Source organism: Callorhinus ursinus, unplaced genomic scaffold (assembly GCF_003265705.2).
Source record: "Callorhinus ursinus isolate GAN/ISIS: 27379988/994484 unplaced genomic scaffold, GSC_fseal_2.0 scaffold87, whole genome shotgun sequence".
Lineage (NCBI taxonomy): Eukaryota > Metazoa > Chordata > Mammalia > Carnivora > Otariidae > Callorhinus > Callorhinus ursinus.
The window spans coordinates 1,226,958-1,244,840 of NW_027397149.1; the positions used below are offsets into that span (position 1 = coordinate 1,226,958).

At 54.8% G+C, this 17,883-nt stretch overlaps 2 protein-coding genes and 2 long non-coding RNA genes across 8 annotated transcripts; 2 read left to right on the plus strand and 2 right to left on the minus strand.

Annotated features, from left to right (window-relative positions):
• Positions 1 to 942: 942 nt before the first annotated feature.
• Positions 943 to 4,778, minus strand: LOC141371690 (uncharacterized). Its single transcript, XR_012376844.1, has 3 exons — positions 4,669 to 4,778; positions 4,143 to 4,249; positions 943 to 1,139 (listed from the first exon to the last, which is right to left on the minus strand). It is a non-coding gene; the product is annotated as an uncharacterized lncRNA (long non-coding RNA).
• A 79-nt stretch (positions 4,779 to 4,857) lies between these two features.
• CUNH16orf92 (chromosome unknown C16orf92 homolog) lies at positions 4,858 to 5,830 on the plus strand. The gene is made up of 4 exons (XM_025854129.2): positions 4,858 to 4,924; positions 5,243 to 5,401; positions 5,518 to 5,605; positions 5,724 to 5,830. The coding sequence occupies exons 1-4, from the start codon at positions 4,861 to 4,863 to the stop codon at positions 5,743 to 5,745; spliced, it is 333 nt and encodes a 110-aa protein (XP_025709914.1). The 5' UTR covers positions 4,858 to 4,860; the 3' UTR covers positions 5,746 to 5,830.
• Positions 5,831 to 5,964: 134 nt separating this feature from the next.
• Positions 5,965 to 16,088, minus strand: TLCD3B (TLC domain containing 3B). 5 transcript variants are annotated; one of them, XM_025854128.2, is made up of 6 exons: positions 15,950 to 16,088; positions 14,962 to 15,092; positions 10,711 to 10,794; positions 7,841 to 8,075; positions 7,301 to 7,396; positions 5,965 to 7,094 (listed from the first exon to the last, which is right to left on the minus strand). In XM_025854128.2, exons 1-6 carry the CDS (start codon positions 15,980 to 15,982, stop codon positions 6,807 to 6,809), a joined length of 867 nt encoding a protein of 288 aa, XP_025709913.2. In that variant the 5' UTR covers positions 15,983 to 16,088; the 3' UTR covers positions 5,965 to 6,806. The 5 variants fall into 5 exon arrangements, with proteins under 5 accessions (XP_025709913.2, XP_073744196.1, XP_073744197.1 ...); XM_073888095.1 differs by having other exon boundaries at positions 14,962 to 15,088; positions 15,950 to 16,086; XM_073888096.1 differs by lacking the exon at positions 15,950 to 16,088 and having other exon boundaries at positions 14,949 to 15,056.
• On the plus strand, positions 6,898 to 8,957 carry LOC141371688 (uncharacterized). The gene is made up of 3 exons (XR_012376841.1): positions 6,898 to 7,004; positions 7,563 to 7,909; positions 8,864 to 8,957. It is a non-coding gene; the product is annotated as an uncharacterized lncRNA (long non-coding RNA).
• Positions 16,089 to 17,883: the final 1,795 nt, after the last annotated feature.

The window sequence follows — 17,883 nt, forward strand, 5'->3', positions numbered from 1 at the left end:
CCCTCACCCCACCCCCTGCCATCTCCAGTTCTGTCCGTCAGGTGGGGAAGGGCGTCAGGCTTCCTTCTGAACGCCCCGGAGCCTTGCAGTTCAGTCCCTCACCAGTCTGCCATTTCCCACCCGAACCCTGCCATCTGCCTGTCCAACTCCAGCCTTGGACCTTTGTTCTTTTTTGCCCCAAACCCGCCATCCCCCCAAGACAGAGTCCTCACAGTGGCCTTTGAGGCTCTTGAGCCCAAGACCCTGACTTCTCTGATCCGTGGCTGTCTGGCAGGAACGTCACTTACAGTTCCTAGAACACACCTGGATCTCCGAGGCCCCTGGACTTGTGCTCACAGGACCTCCCTGGCCTGGAAGATCTTCCCTTCCTTCGGGAGTAATCCTGGGTCACATCTTCCTAGCAGTCTTCCTAGAGTATCCCCACCCCACCTCCTAGCTTCCAATGCCCTACCTTAGGCTCCGTTCTCCGGCCTGTTTACATTTCTGTCTCCCCCACCACCAGGAAGTGCCATGGAGGCTCCCTCAAGCTGCACCTAGCCCTCAATTGGCACCCCGAAGTATTGTGATTTAAAAGTAAGAGAAGTGTGGTTGCACAATAATGTGAATGTACTTAACACTACTGAACCGTATGTTTGCAAATGGTTAAGATAGAAATACTATGTGTGTTTTTTTTAAATACACGATTTTTTTTTTAAAAAGAGAGAGAAATGCAAAGTCAAACCACACTGAGATAGCACTTATCACCTACCAGATGACAAAACTCAAAGCATCTGTTAACACACAATGCGTGCAACGCTGTGGGTAAATGGGCACCACCTCTGCGGAGGCCATTCTGATGTTGGATACCAAGATGACAAATACACAGACTCTTTGACCCAGAAATTCTACTTCTAGGATTTTATCCTACAGATATGCTGGCCCATGAGCAAAATAATCAAAGTTCAGGGTTCTTTAATGCAGCATGTTTGCAATGACAAAAGACGGGAAACAACCTAAATGTCCACGAGCAGGGGATCAGTTCAATCAGTTCTGGCACAGTTCCCAAACGGTGAAAGAGTATGCAGCCACAACAAAGAAAGAGTCCCTTGTACTTGTATGCACACACTTGTGCAGAGCCGTCTTCCCAATCGCAGCTTAACCTAAAAAAGTAAGGCGCAGAACAGTATGAATGGAATGGGGAGAAAGGAGTTTATATGTGTTCGGGTTTTTTTGTGTGTGCATAACTTATCCTTGGAAGGCTGCCCAAGAAAGTGGTAACTACATCAAGCTCTGAGGAGATTGCTGGAGGGTAGGGTAGGGCAAGAATAGGAAAGTCTTATTTTCTATGCTTTTGTACCCTTTGGATTTTGTACCATTCGCCTCTGTTCCCTATTCGAAAGAATACATTAAAATAATATCTAGGGCGCCTGGGTGGCTCAGGTGGTTAAGCGACTGCCTTCGGCTCAGGTCATGATCCTGGAGTCCCAGGATAGAGTCCCTCATCGGGCTTCCCGCTCAGCGGGGAGTCTGCTTCTCCCTCTGACCCTCCCCCCTCTCATGTGCTCTCTCTCTCTCATTCTCTCTGTCTCAAATAAATAAATAAAATCTTTAAAAAATAAATAAAAAATAAATAAAATAATATCTATTTAAAGGCAACCGTCAGGTTTCCTTTGGGGCTATCCAGGATAAGAGAGGAGGCAGGACCAAGGGAGACCCCCATCCAGGACCAGAGCTGGTGGGTTTGACAAGAGGCAGACGTGGGCCTGCGGGGAGTGGGGGGAGCAAGCTGGCCAAGAAGTCCTGCCCTCCTCTGCTGCTGCCTGCCCGGGGCTTAGCTCAGGCCCAGCAGCACGCCTCCAGAAAGTCTTGTTGGGGCACGGTGAGGATGAAGTGGGAGCTCTAGCCAGTTGCGGGGCAAATGGCAGACAATGCTGAGCCCTGGCTTGTGGAAAGGTTTTTATCCATCCACTTGGCCAATATTTATTGGACGCCTGCTATATGCTTTGGTGCAAGTCTGTGACCAAGATCGGTGATCTGTAGCTCCAGGGCCTTGTAGGGGAAAGAGACAGATACACAAACAATTCCGACACAGTGTTAGGATAGGGCAGGATCCGAAGGCCATGGGAGTTCCCCTCCTGCACCAAGTGTGGTCTCAACTGAGACTCGGAAGATAGGAGAAGTTAGCCAGTTCACGGGTTGGGGGGCAAAGACTGGAGTGTGCTGAGCGAGGGGGGCCGTGCAAGACCTGAGGTGGGTGGGTGGATGGGGCTGGGCAAGAGGCTTGCAGCTCAGGGTAAGAAGTTCATAATCACACAGGCACCAGGGGAAGCCATTGGAGGGTTTTAAGTCATGGATCCTTGTGTTCTGATTTGTTCTCCTCGAGGGAGGAGTGAACAGAGAGAAGTCCCCCAGTCCACAGGCTGTTGAAATACCAGGGGAGGAATGGGGTTGACTTGGGAGAGTAGCCGCAATGGAGCTGCCAGGGAGGCGGATGGATTTGAGATTTATGTTGGAAATTGAGCCAACAGGTCTTGATGATGGCTCTGTCAGGAGAGAGAGAGGAAGGGGGATTGGGATGACTCCTGGGTGTTTGTGTGGAGCAGAGCATCTCAAGGAACGGTGAGACCCCCTTGCGGCAAAGGAAAGCAGGAGCCCAGTTTGGGATGGGAGAACCAAGAGCTCCATTTGGGATCTGTTGAGTTGGAGATGGTTTTGGACATACAGAGACACGAAGCAGGAAGCTGGGTAGAGGAGTCTGGAGCTCAGAGGAGAGGACTAGGCTGGAAATATACATTTGTGAGTCACCAGCATATAGATGGTATTTAAAGCCATGAGACTGAATGAGATCACCTAGGGAGAGAGAATATAGACAGAAAAGAGAAGGTCCAAGGCTGAGCTGGCTGGAGAAGGGGGACCCCTGAAAATGGGCGAGCAGGGCTCCCACACCAAGAGGCAGGGGCATGTGTGCTCTGCTGCGAGATAGACAAAACCATTAGATTTGGCAAGTTAAGAGGTCATTGGTAGACTTGGCAAAAGTGGCTTCAGTGGAGTGGTGAGGACGAAGCCAAGTCGTTTTAAAGGTGAGGGAGCAGAGACAACAAGTGTAGACAGCCCCTTAGGGGTTGTCTGTCTATAATGATGTGCATCCAAGAGTTCTTTCCCCTGTGATATTCCTGAGGGCCGAGACCTGCCCTGGTGATTTCTATCTAAGCCATAAATGGAGCCCAGCACAGAGCAGGAGCTCAATACATATACTTAGTGATTGGACGAATAAATGAATGAGAAGTCATTGCCTGTGTCAAAGGAGCCTTTCTTGGGGGACGGGGCAGCTGCATCCTTTTGGGGCAAGTGAGGAAACAGCAAGATCCACTCCAATGGCTAAAGGCTCTGGACCCCTTCCCGCAGCTACACGGTGGCAGCAGCCTCAGACACGCCTGGGCTGGGAACCCTGGCCCGGGGTCAGGAGCCGGACTCCAGCCGGACTCCTCGCTGCTCCTCACGTGCCTGACTTCCGGTAAGTCACTTCCTCTTTCTTAGAAGAGAGAAGTGTAGGGGAAAGGGACCCACAGGAGGTCCCGTAGATGTTAGTCTGTCTCCTTTTCCCCCATTTTCTCCTCCCTGAGCTTTACCGTTTAGGAAATAGAAGCTGAGCAGGGCAAGGACCTCCCCGGGGCTACTGTGAGGACGCTTGAGAGGGTAGCCCCTGAGGGCAAGAAAGAGGAGGGGTGGGGACCCAGGGGAGGAGGGCGCCTCCATCATAGGACAGAGGACCTCCCAACATGCCACAGACACAAGTCTGATTTGGGGGAAGTCACAGAACCGGGACTGCCGGAGACTCTTGAACAGGCATCTGTGTAGTCAAACCAAGAAGACCCTGAACTGTCCTTGGGCTTGGGTGGGGCGGGACACATCTGTGACAGACAGGCCCACCTGCCAATCAGAGGAGAGCTAACTCTTAGAGGCCCGCAGGATTGACAGTGGCTGTTGGGAAGGGACAAATAGAGAAAAGTGGGGATTGGAAATGGGAAATGGGATGGCCCTTGCGGGCCCCGACCCAGAGAGAGGAGCCTGCAAGGGCGCTGTGGGTGACCAAGAGACAGGCCTCGAGATGGGCGGGGCCTTTCCTCTGACAACCCCCGTGCCTGCCGTTCCCGCAGCAGTACCTTCTCCTGCAGCACCTGCGGGAGGAGGCGGGAGGAGGGCTTGGAGGAGCGGGAGCGGTGCCCTCGCGGGTGGGAGGGAAACAGGCACCCGTGAGCACTGCTGCCACCTAGTGGGACACGCCTGTTATTGCTCCCGGCTCCCAATCCCAGGGTCGTCCTCAGCTGAGCACTTAAGGGACCCCTATGCCCTTGAATTTGGGGACCCAAGGCAGGGGGGGAGCCTCAGAGAGGAAAATGCACAACCCTGGGAAGTGTGCGTCGCCCACATTACTTTGCCCCTCTGTGCCTTGGTTCCCTTGTCTGTAATAATGAGGACAGGCTTGCTGTGATGGGTAAGGGAGTCCAGGTAGAGAGTGGATTCGGGGGTAGCTGGAGGTGTTTATCCCTGCCCCCCACCCCAGGAAAGACTGTGCCTACTATACAAAGGCAGCTCTCCTTAGTCCCAGCTTCCAGCAAGCTTGCCCCAAGTCCCTCCTATTTCTAACTGTTGGGGCTGCCCCTGTTACTGTTTTATCATTGGCATCACCCCAAAGGATGAAGGCCCTGGGGGAGATGGGGGGGGTCGGTCCCAAAGTGTCCTCTTCTGATGTGGGGACTTGGGGGGAGGTTCCCAGCTCCCAGCACTTTCTCTCTCCCTTCACCCCAGAGCTCATGCTCAGAATGGCCCCAGGCTGTGACATCACAGAGCCCCCACCCCAATCACAGGAGTGGAAGGGTCATGAGGCTGTGGCAGTGGGCGTGGGGATGGGTGTGGCTGGTTGGGCTGGGGGCCATAGAAACAGGTGGGAAACTGTCCTGGGAGCAGTGGGGAGGAGGAAGTCTTGGGGTGAAGGGTCAATCTGCCTTAGGAGCTGGGAGGCCAAGCAAGGGCCTGCCTCTCCAGGCCCGTCTCTCCCACCCCCCCCCCCCCCCCCCCCCCATCCAGCACGGACCTTCGCATGGAGAGCTCAGTTGATCCTTAAGATGTTCCTGGAACAAAATCAAGCCCCTCCCCAGCCACACTAAGGCTGTGTGGACTGGCAGGGTCCTTGGTCAACCACAGCCTCTTGGGGTGGAGGACAGGGGTCTGCTTGATTCTTGACATAGACTTTGCTCCCTAGCACCCAGCCGGGAGCGTGCCAGCACCTTGGTCCGGGGAGCAGAGTCTCTGCTCTTCATAGACAGACCTGACTTCTTTGATTACCCAGACTCAGACCAAGCCAGGCTCCTGGCTGTGGCCCAGTTTATTGGAGAGAAACCTGTCATCTTTGTTAACTCAGGTATGAACCCGCTTGAGAAGGGGCCTCCTTCCTTGCCAGGGCCTGGAGAAGAGCTGCCCTTGGCCCTTCCATTGGAGAGGAGGCAGGGTCCCCATCTTCCCCTCCTTGTCTAACAGGACCCAACTCCAAGCTCTTCCATCACATCCTGGTGGGCGCTCTGGTAGTGGCCTTCCTCTTCCTCCTTTACCAGTTCTGCACACACATGTAAGGCTCCCCTTCCCCGGGCCCCTCCCACCTCAGCCTGCCTTGGGAGAAGCTGAAGGACCCAAAAGCCTAGGGAGGCAGGGTGTGGCCTCCCACTTCCTGATCTCATATCCCATAGGAGCTGCCAGAAAGGGGCCTGAGGAGCTGGACAAGGGCCCTGGACTCTGCCCTGAGTGCCCAAACCCGCCCTCCTCTCCTGCTGATGAATAAAAATCTGCTTTTTTTCTTGCCTGACTGCTCGGATAACCAGGCAGGGGGTCCTGCCCCGTCCTGGGGTCCGAGGGCCATCCGTGCTTTCTACCCCCAGACCCCCACCCTTCCCCGCACCAAAGAACTGGGTGAAGAGGGCCTTGGTGGCGTTCACGCAGATCAGATCGTCTTTATTAGCGGTCTGGAAAGCACCTCCCAGGGTCCCCTGACCCCAGACTGGAGGAAGCCTTGAGAGGTCTGTAGCACCAGGGACATGCCGGGGCCCGAGGGCAAGATGTGCAGCCTAGTGGGGAAGGGACGGGGTGCCCCCTCACCTGCCCCGGGGTTGCTCAGCACTGGAAAGGTTGGGGGTAGCAGCCACCTCCCTCCCCCCACCCCCACAGACTAGTATGGATTTGGGCGAATAAATAAAATAAATAAGATTCCTCAGGCTGGCCTCCCCGAGAGAGGAGCAGTGGAGACAGCTAGCCCCAAGCAAGGCCTGCGGGGGCGAAGGGGGGAGGGTTAGTTAGGGTGTTCCCCCCCCCTCCCAGATGGTGGGGAACCGAGAGGAGTCTGCAGCAGGGGGACTGGCTGGGATGGCCTTGGCAGCAGGGCCTTCCCCACATCCTCGGAGTCCTGGTCCCCTTGAGTCAGTTTCCCCACGGCCCTCTAGCCCTCAGTGGATGGGAAATGATGCCCCCTTCCTCTGTCCTTTGCTTCCCCAGGGCCCCAGGGTTGGTGATGGGAGAAGGGGTGCGCAGGAAGGGGTTTGCTACCTTCAGCTCAGGCACTGCTGGGAGAAGAGGCACCCCCTCCCTTCCTTTCACCTGGTCCCTGCCCCTCAGTCCCGGAGCAGAGATGTCCCGCCCCTTTGCAGTGCGCCTGTCGGTCCTGGGGCTGCCAGTGCAAGAGGGCCCTGGCTCCCACCTCCTGCCCGGCAGCCCCAGAGCCCCGTCCCCAGGGTATGGGGTGTGTGTGTGGGGGGGTGGAGGGTCCCCCGGCCCCACCCTCAGTCCTGGGTCTGACAGGGAGAGGGCGGCGTGGAGCCCCGGGGCCGGAAGAGGCGGCAGGCCCCGCGGCAGATGAGGAAGAACCAGTAGAGCTGGGGGGCCAGGAGCAGCGCGGCGCCCAGGTTGACGTGGGCCGGGATGGCGAGGGGCACGGCGAGCAGCGGCAGGCCGGCGTGGCGCCCGTAGGCCCAGTACAGGTAGGGGAAGAGCAGCACCCGGCAGCAGAGGAAGCTGATCAGCATCAGGGCCCCGTTCACCTTGTGCAGCAGAGTGTGCTGCCGCTTGTACTGCGGTGGGCGGGCGGGGCGGTCAGAGGGTAAGGGGGTGGGGTGCAGAGCGGGGCGGTGGGGGGGGAGGGCAACTCCGACCCCCTTCCCCTCTTCAGCCCCCTGCGCCCCCGCCTCCCCTGACCCCGGCCCGGCAGCAAAGAATCCCTGAAGGTCCCTGAAAGTGCCCTCCCTTCGGGCTCACGCAGCCTCAGGCACCCTCTCACCTGGATGAGGATCTTGCCAAGGCAGACGAAAGGGGTGCTGACCTCAGCCATCAGCAAGCAGCCTAGGAAGAAATCTCCCTTGCCCTGACGCCACACCTGCGGAGGAGAGGGAGAACTAGCCTGGCCTCTGCCTGGACTCCCTCCCTCTCTTCTCTGGGGCCACTTTTGGAGATGCTCAGCTTGGAAGGTCTGAACACCTCTAGTGTACAGAGGCCAAGCTGCGAACATGACGTCACTGTATCCTTTCAACCGTCCCGTGCAGGAGACTCTATACCTTATGGCACGGCCGAGGAAACTGAGGCTCAGAGATCTGCAACCACAGCTCCCAGGCACCACGGCTGGGCATATCCAGCCCGGGCCAGGCTGAGCCCAGACCCTCTTGCTGTTTGGGGCTGGCCTGGTGCTCAGAAAACCCTCTGCAGGAACTCTCCATCCTGGGCCTGCCCTGCTCCTGGGGGACCCGGCCACAGGGCTCCCCGGGCTCCTGCAGCGTTGGCGTGAGCAGGACGGGGGGCCCTGGCTTTCAGCACCCCGACTCACCACCGACAGCGGGAAGCAGACGAGCACCATGACGGCGTGGTGGAGCACCATGAGGAACTCCTTGTGCAGGTAGCCGCGCGCCACGGCCCAGATGCTGCCCGGGGCTCTGGCCCCTCCTTCGTCCCCTCCGTGCCCCTTGACCTGGTGCTTGTGCCAGTGACAGAGGAACATGGCATAGATGTCGTAGATGAAGTAGGGCACTGCAAATTGCGTGTAGGCAGAGGAAAGCCAGTGTCTGTTGGGCAGAGAGAGAGGGGGGCATCAGAGAGGAAAGGAGATGGACAAAGCAGTGACCAGGTGCCGGGGTCAGCACTGGACGTACCACCGGAGCAAGTGATATTCACAACCACCCTGAGACAGAAGTGGACTCTCAAGGTCTGTGAAGGGTAGAGGGCAAGAAACTGGCCCAATGTGGGACGGTCACAACGCTGGTACGTAAGAGTGCTGGGAATCAAACCCAGACTGTCTGACCTCAGAACCCACCCATTTTTCATATTCATTCATTCATTCATTCATTCATTCATTCATATTCTCTCTCTCTCTGCAATAGGGGGAGAGGTGAGGTAGGGAAAAGACACCAAAGGGCAGCCACAGACCACAGGGCAGTGACAGAGAGAGCAAGCTCAGGCAAGATCTGAGAGACAGCTGAGGTTAGGACAAATAACAGCAGAAGAGGCAAGAGCAGTGGAGGGGGATCGTATTGGCTGACATCCACTGACACGCAGGCACTGTTCTAATATCCAGAATCTTTTACATGCATGAACTTATTCACTCCCCGCAGAAACCCTATACAAAGTGGGGATGGTTACCACCCCCACTTTACAGATGAGGAAACTGTGAGACTAGGTGACTTGGCCAAGGAATAACCAACCATCGGAAGTCTGGCTCCACTGTCCCCAGAAGATTCAAGACAGGTGTCACAGACGAGCCTCCCTGGGGACTTGGTGGTGCCATCAGCACTGCTTTTTCTGCCTGAATATGGCCCAACCTCTTGTTTTTGTTTTCGTTTTGTTTTGTTTTCAGGTACAGCCAAGCATTAAGGAGAAAACACTGAGCAAAAGGAGCCAAGAACAGAGAAAGTTCCTTGTACTTTGAGAGTAAACAAAAATGAAAAGTGCACGAATATGCAACACTGCATTTTTCTTCTTGACTCAGCACCTTGAGCACTTTCTCTTAAATGCTGTAGCCCCGTGGCAGGTCTGAGGTGGGAGTGCGAGGTCAGGGAACTGGCCCAGCTAGGTGGAGGGATGAAAGCAAAGTCAGCCGGAGTAATGAAGAAAAGGAGCTGAGACCCTATATGAGTTGCTGCCCGAGGGAGAAGAGGAATGAGGGCCTGGGGCGGGGAGTGGGGAGGCCAGCGAAGGATCGGGTGAGATGGAGACAGAATGCAAACCCTAGGAAGACTGCCTGCAAGGGGACAGGCAGCCAACTCTAGCAGGGATGATTTGGGGCAAAGAGAACCCGAGACCCATGCTGGAGTTTGGAGAAAGGGAGAGAGAAGAGGGAGCAGAAGCCCAGGTTAGACGAGCAGGGAGAGCCCTGGTGGAAAGGGGTCTGACTGGCCCAGGTGGAGTTGGAGCAAGAGTGGCTGGGAGAGCCAGCCCCAGGGGCCATGTGGCTTGTGGGGGGAGTAGTCCTGGTTTAACTTGAAGAGTTAAACCCATCCGCACACTCTCAGCAGTTAGGTGCTCAGGAGTAGGAACAGCTGTTGTCCCTGGATTAACCCTGATCTTCCCCCAACCACCTGAGGATTACCGGGGAAGGGATGAGAACAGACCTGGGGGGGGCGCGTGGGAGGGGAGGAAATGTAAGAGTGGAAAGGTGACCTCTGTGTGAAAAGATGAGAGCAAGAAATGCCTGGGAATCCAGGCTCATCTTAGACCCAGGGGTGGAGCAGAAAGGCAGAGGGGAAGAGGAAGCCAAGTTACCAAATGGGATCTGAAGAAAGAGTTAAGCGCCCACTGTACAAGAGCCAAAATTGCTTTAGGCATCTGACTCCTGCAGCTCAATGCTTCCTCAGGGTAGCCCTTCCAGGAAGGGATGTACCCCACTCCACAGATAGGGGAACTTGTCTGTAGGGAAAGAGGGGCGCCACCAGGCCAGGGTCCTCCAGACAATGTTCCTGCGGCCCAACAGTCACCAGAGAAGGGGGTCAGGGCCGGAAGTTAAGCGCGGAGCATCTTCAGCACCCTGCCGGGCCGATCGGCAGCAGCCCGCGGGTCACCTGGAGCCGGCCCGTCAGCACCACGGACAGGGCCCCTCTCCCTCCTCCTCCGGCCCCACCTCGCAGGCCTGGGCTTTTTTGGCAAGCACCAGGCCTTGCGGCAGCTGCCAGTGCCAAATTCTGGCCTCTTCACCCTTCCCCTCCCCCACCCCCAATCCCCCACGGCCCAACCGTTAGTGGCCTTGTCTCTGTCATGTCTCTCCTGTCTCCCTCTTTCGCACAGAGCTGGAACTGGGCACCTGCACTCGGGGAGGAGCAGAAGGGTGAGCCTGGCATGAGGAGGGAGGTACCCCAGTCGGGTGCTGGTTAGAAAGGGGGTCTGAGGGACGTAAGGGAGGGAGGAGGTGGGGAGGAAAGGGCACACAGGACCTACTACAATATAAGAGGCCAGGAAGCCTAGGAGCCGCTCTGACAATCCTTTTCGATCCCCACTCCTTTTCCCCCTGGCTCTGACCTTAAAGGACAGGACATGGATAAATTTATCCCTGGGTGTTGAGTTGCAGCTAATGCAGTTAACTTGCTCAGTCCCAAGTGAAGGGCTTGGGGACCACTGAAGGAGTCCCCTGGAAGACCTGGGGTCCTCGGGAGTCACACACACACACACGGGCTGCGGGAACTTGGGCCAAGGTGGTCTCCTGGCACTTACTGGTCATCAATGATGTGCTTGCAGGAGGTGGAGACGATATAGCCAGCGGTGGAGGCCATGACGGCTTGGACAGAGGACACTAGCCTACGGAAAAAGAGGGAGCAGAGGTAGAGGAAGGAGACACAGCCCTCAGTTTCTCCTCTTTACTGTCCTGTTACTGCGCCTCGGGCCACTCTCTGCCCGTCTCTGCCTGAGGCCGGCTTGCCCGGGGCTCGCCCCCCACCCCAGGCTCCAGGACTTCCCGCTGCTACTCCTCAGTACACCCCATTCCTCCCTGCCGGCTTCCTTCCCTTGGTCAGTCGTGGACACTGAGTGGCCTCAGGAGGACACCAGGGAGGTCATCTCGAGGTGAGACAATGCTGATAACAAGGTCTCTTCCCCGGGAGAGGCAGCACAGGGACAGCACTGGATGGCAAGGGGGTGTCCCAGGCCTGTTCTCACAGCACTCAGCCACCCAGTCACCAGGCCACTCCTCGGTGACCCCAAATTCCCCTGGCCACTTTCCCGCTCACTCTTTGACTGTCCCCATGCTCTCCTCCCCAACTCTGGCCCTCATTCTGTAGCTTGTACAGAGTTCTACTGTTCACTCCTCTGTCCCTTGTACCCCCAAACATGTGCCCTGACTAATACACAGCTCTCTGCCCCTTGCCTTGTTCCCTAATATCTTATAAGAATGTTTTAGTCACATGCTGGTCCTGTTTTGGAGGGCGGGAGGGTGAATGGGGGAGAGGAAAGAAAAGCAGTCTGGATACTAGTAGACCAGATGGCTGGGTTTGGACGCGGTCTCCTGGGACAGTGAGTAAGGCAGTGAGGGGGACAGGAAGCTTGGAGGTAAAGCCCACCAACCACTTCAGGAACCGCCAGTCCCTAATGGGCCAAGGGTCCAGGGAAGGACTGGGGTCCCTTCCACCCCCATAATGCCGGAGAAGGGGAGAGGGGCCAGGGGGAAGGGATGCAGTTTACCTGGCTGAGACAATGACCGCGTCAGCCTCCTCCCAGCGCAGCTGGGGCAGCCGCTGGAGCGTGTTCTTGGAGAGGAGAAAGAGTCCGGGGAACACCACCCCCCCAGCCACCATTGGGGTCAGCATGGTGGCTCAGGCCTCGGGCAGGGAGGCTGGCGGCCGCGAGGGGACAGGGAGGCCGAGCTGAAGGGAGTTAGAGGTGGAGAAGGGACACCAAGCCAGGGAGGGAGAGAGAAAAAGAAAAAGGGGCACAAAGGGGACAGGGCGGGGACGGGATGGGGCAGGCGGGTCAGACCAGAGGAAGGCAGAAAGGGAGTTAGATGAGACTGGGGAAATGGGGAAAGACTGGGTAGAGGGAGGATCCGGGAAAGGGAGCCGGAGGAAGCTGGCCAGAGGGCTGGAAGCGAGACAGGAGGAGAGGACTTGATAAGAGGACAGAGAGGGAAAGGGTACCGGAGGAGGATGCAGGTGGGGGAGGGGAGGGAGAGGAGAGGCAGGTGGGGAGGGGGGGCTTACGTGGAGAGGCTGGGAGGACCCGAGAAGGCGGGGTGGGACTCTGGTGCCAGCCCTGAGAGGGAGGGGGAGAGGGGGGGAGGGAGGAGGGAGGGAGGAAGACAAGAGGAGCAGCCCGGCAAGTGGTCAGCGGTCAGCTCGGCTCTCCCGCCTCTCGCTGCCACCACGGTCCCCGCCGCCCGGCCCGGGGGCTGCACGGGGCATTATAGAGAGTTCCTGCCCAGCCCCCTGCCCCCTCAGTGGGGAGGGGGAGGGGGAGGGGGAGTCACCAGCTTGGGGAAGGCGGGGGAAGGGTGGGGAATGATGGCACCGACCAGACACCAAGAAACCGGACCTGCAGCAGCGTCTCCCCATGCAGCTCTGAGCCACAGCAGCGGCTGCGACAGAGATGGGGGGGAGCAGAGAAAGAGGGAGGGGGAGGCCCTTAAAGAGACAGCAGCTGCGGCACAGGGGGCTGCTGGGGACATGGGCCAAGGGAGGGCGGGCTCTCCTCTTGGGAGGGAAGGTGGCCCTGGGCACCCTGGCCAGCCGGGACGGGGCTCTCAGCCCCCAGATGGGGGCTTGACCCTGTTTCCCACCAGCACATTGCAAATGCCTGCCATTTCTTCCTCTGCCAGTGCCTCCCAAAGCTTGCCCCTCAGTGGCCTTGCTGGGGTCCCAGTTTAAGGGCGCCACTCCAGCAGAGAGAAAAAAGATTCCTTTGGGGAGGGAGGGAGACAAAGTTGTGCATCTTGCTGTCTCTGAAGGATGAGTTTAAGGACTGGATGAGAATAAAAACACCTCAACACAGCCTCCTGCAGGCTCAGAGACACCCCCCCCCCATATCCTTCACTCCAATGGGAATGGGGAAAACTATAAGGTATAGGTGAGGTGCCTCTAGATCGAGTCAAGGAATGGTCCTGAAGCCTTCGGTGGCCCTCCTCAAGGTCACACAGTTCGAAGAGGCAGGAGCTCTCCCATGCTGGGTATCAGAGTGGTTGCCGGGTTTGAAGAGGGTGAGGAAACCCTGCCTCTCTGAAAACCCACCGGGAATGGGAGGATGCTCCCGCCCTGTCCCTCAGGCTACCTGGCCTCTCCTGGCCTCCCCTAAGCACTGGTCACTTTCTTTTTCTTCAGGCCTATTATCTTCTTGGCTCCCCTTCCATGGGGGCTTCACAGAACAACAGTGGGAAAGGTCCTTCCCCAGTGGGAAAGGACCCCAGGGATTAGCTGGTTCAAACCCCTCATTCACCTGCAAAGAAACTGAAGCACAGTGACTTGGCCAGGGTCACACTGTATATCTGAGGCCCAGCTGGAACCCCATTGGCCTCTGAGCTGCTTCTCACCCTTTTGTGCTGCCTTCCTGGAATTTGACCTTCCTGTCCTGAACCCCACTGTCCTCTGGGCTTCTGTATGACGTGGGGCCTGTACCCAAACCGTACTTTGGTTTCCAGGCCTACCCTAACATACACCTCAATAAGCAACCCCACAATTTGTCTTTGCCTGTCCAAAGACCATTCCATTTCCTCCCCAGAAGAGGCAAAGGGCTGGATTTGCAATTTTGTGCTGCCCTCTAGTGGCACGCGGAAGGAACAGACTGAGAGGTCTCTGGCCTGTGGCAGGAGTTGGGGACAATTTAAGGACAATAGTGCACCTAGCTTTTTGACCTCAGGGCTAACCCTAACCCTAAGGGGGAAAAGGACCCAACTTCTTGAGTGTTTACTGCCTGCTGCCATGAGGCAAGGTGGTTTATGTTCATTCTTATTTAATCTTCCCAGATGATAGTATTTGTTTTATAGACAAGAAACGGGTTCAGAGATTTAAGGAAAAAAAAAAAAGACAAAAACCTTGCCCAAGATAACACAGCTACGGGAACTGGCAAAACTGAATAGCTCCAAAGCCAAAGAGCAAAGCTGAGTTTGCGGGGAGGATGGGCGATGGTAGAGCACCGTAATGTGACTACTTGATTCAGGACTACAAACCTGGTCAAGTCGTGGCTTCTCTCTGGATGACGTGAATTATGGCAGGCGGACACACTGTTCTGTCTTCCAGGAATTCACCTAGACACCCAAGTAAATTCTGCCTTCTGCCTGCTCCCTCTCCTACCTAAGTTTCCATGATAGCTCACACGCGTATTAAGCTGATTGGGCAGCGGAAGGGCCCAATCCGGCCCACAAACATGCTTTCTTCAGCCAGTATGATGTTGCCAGGATAGTATTTTCTTAAATTCTAACTTATTTGTCAGTGTTTGCAAATTAGGAGATTTCACATCAAAGCTCAACTTCTTTTAAGAAAGAATCAGAAGGTCAGACAACATGGAGCCCACGATCTAGCTCCATAATGCTGGACTGGGGCCGAGCAGCTGTTACCCCATTCGATGGGCTGAATGTTGAGTCCTCCAGCTCACCAGTAATCCTCCACAGAGCCTACAGCCCTGTTCCTTGCAGAAGTCGGCCACCCCTATTTCACAGACATGAATTCACCTGATCCTCACACGAGGTCTCCGTGAAGACCTAAAGGTGGATGTTCTTAGTAAACCCATTTACAAGTGGGGGGGGCTCTGAAGTTCAGAGAGGTTAAATGACTTGCAAAAGATCCCATAGCCAGTTTCTTTTGACTCTTAATTTCCCCCCGCTTGTGCATGCGCGCATCGCGCGCACGCGCGCGCGCACACACACACACACACACACACACACACACACACTGCTTCTGCTCTCACCACTAACTCTTCCTGAAAGCAGGAGCTCAGCTCCACCAGGCCTGGCCCAGGAAGGACACCCTCACCCTGTCTTCTTACTTGGACGCCACCAAAACAGCCTCCGCTCTCTTCATCCGCAGGTTGGAGTGGTTCTGCAGGCCCCAGCAGAGGACAGTGAAGCTCAGTGGGAAGAAAATGCAGCCCAGTACAAAGAGTAAGGTCATGCCTGTCTAGGGTAGAGAAGATGAGAAAAGATGAGCATGAGAATGCACAGTGTCCCTCAGACCCAGAGACTCCCTTCACCCTGATAACCCAATGGCCCATGGGATCCATCCATCTGCAAGCCATCAAGCATTGTTCTTCCCTAATCACTTTGGGATTTTTTAAAAACAGATTTTATTAATTTGAGAGGGAGAGAGAGAGAGCATGAGCAGGTGGAGGGGGAGCAGAGGGAGAGGAAGAAGCAGACTCCCCACTGAGCAGGAAGCCCAAGGTGGGGCTCAATCCCAGGACCCCAGGACTGGGAGATCATGGCCTCAACCCAAGGCAGATGCTTCACTGACTGAACCATTCATGTGGCCCTCTTTGGGATCTTTATTGCACTTTAAATATCCCTCATCCAGGACAGTTGGACATCCTAATTTTTTTTTTTTATCAACCCATTCCAACAATTTCATTCATTTTCCCTGTAATCCCTGGAGCTGGTCTACACCTCCCAATCCATCTCACACTTTAAAATTTCTTCTCTTCATCCTTCAACCCTGAGGATGTGCCTGCTCCTTCTTATTAACTCCACCCCACCCCATCCTCTGCCTGCCTACAAGCTCTTCCGGTCACCTCTCCCTCCTCCTAGGTTCTCACCTCTGAGGGGCAAGGTGGAGGCTACAGAGGGAGGCTGGTGATTCTCATCAGCACCCAGAACTCAGAAAAGGGAAAGAGGGTGTTCAAATTGTAGAGATATTTGAAATTTAAAAATAATACTTTCTTAAAAAGGAAAAAAAAAAACCAAGGCATTATCCCATTAACAACAACAACAACAAAAAAACAAGAAACAACAGAACCCCTGAAAACATACATGTTTACATACGTTATTTTTGTCTGGGAAAGCCTCCCCTCCCATCCACTCCAGGGAGGGGAGGGGTGCAGAAGTCCCAGGGGGTATGCAGGGAGTTGGGGCCTGCCATCCTGCATCTCTTAGGCAGCTTGGAGAGGACCTCCTTTTAGGACACAAGGAAGGTGTCAAACTGCAAGGGCACGAGGCAGAGGCAGCTCGGCTGGAGCAGTTGAGGAGGGCAGGAACATCACGCTCCCATTGGTGGATGGGTGGACGGTTTAGAGCATGCTCTCCTCCCATTGGCCCACCTCTTGACACATGTGCCCTTTCATGTGCTTCCTGGCAGAGGGGCCTCCCCTAGGGGGTGGGCTGTGCGGGACCTTCTAACGCAGAACTGACCAATTAGAATTCGTCAATGGCTCGATGGACAGCTTCGTTTTGGGCAGAGCTGAAAAAGAAGCAAGGAGAAGGAACGAGGGGGAGAATAAGAACACGCTAAGGAGTCGGGCTTTAAAAGGCAGTACAGTATAAGGTAATGGTTAAGATGGCAGTTTCTAGGGTGGGACCATCTGGGCTTCAGAATCAGACTGCGGATAATAAAAGAAACGGACTGCATGGCTCCATTTGGATGAAGTTCAAACCAGGCAGAATATCTTCTGTGAAAAATCAGAATAGCACTCAACTTGGGGGGGGGGTAGGTGTTGACTGAGGGGAGACCCCTGCAAGCCCTCTGGTGTTGGGAATGCCCTTATTCTGATCACGACTGTACACATAGGTAGGCATGCCCTTAAAATGTGTGCACTTTATTTAAATTAAGCTGGAATTAATTTTTAAAATGCTGAACAAATTTAGGCTCTTCTGTTCCCCGAATGATGGTGGGCCAGTCTCTGTGGACCTCAATTCTTCATCTGTGAAGCTGGTTTAATAATAATTCCAGGTCATTAAATGCTACTTATAGAACATTTACTATGGGCCAGACACTGATCTTAGTGCTTAAAAATATCAACTCATTTCCTCATTAACAGAGGAACAGCTTTGTGGCTTATTATTGTGTCTATTTTACAGAGATGGGAAAACAGAGGCACAGAGAGGTTTGGTACCTTGTCCAAGGTGACACAGGAAGTGAACGAGGTAGGATTTTTAAAATCCTATTTTCTGACTGCATTGGTCTCCATAATGTTAAGCAGATATAGAAAACCCATAAACTCATTTTCCTAAAGGAACTGCAAGGTTAAACAACAACAACAAAACAACATTATTTTAATACAATTTAAACAGCAGTCACAATTTAGAGCTTATCTCTGTGGGTCCTGACTCTGAACATCAAATTAAAGGTTAAACCAAGAGCAAGATAAGATTGCTTTTTTAAAAGATTTTATTTATTATTTGAGAGAGAGAGAGAGAGAGAGCATGAGTAGGGGGGAAGGGCAGAGGGAGAGGGAGAAGTTGACTCCCCACTGAGCAGGGAGCCCGACCCCAGGACCCTTGGGATCATGACCTGAGCCAAAGGTAGACGCTTAACTGACTGAGCCACCCAGGTGCCCCACAAGATAAGATTTTTTTTTAAATGAAGATGGTTCAAATTTTAGAAACAAAGTTAAATAATTTTACTAATAGTTTTTATTCCAATATTCTCTTCAACTTTTCTTGTCTACATTTTTAAAATATTTTATTTATTTGAGAGAGAGAGAGAGAGCGCGCGCATGAGCAAGGGGTAGGGGCAGAGGGAGAGAGAGAAGCAGACTCCCTGCTGAGCAGGGAGCCCGATGTGGGACTCGATCCCAGGACCCTGAGATCATGACCCAAGCTGAAGACAGATGCTTAACTGACTGAGCCACCCAGGTGTCCCAAGATAATATTGTTAAAGATGAAGCCTTTAGTTGCCTTATTAGTGGCCATTCTCCCCACCAGCTTCTCACCATCTGATCAGGACCCCTTGCACTGGCTGCATAACCCACTGTGGGTAA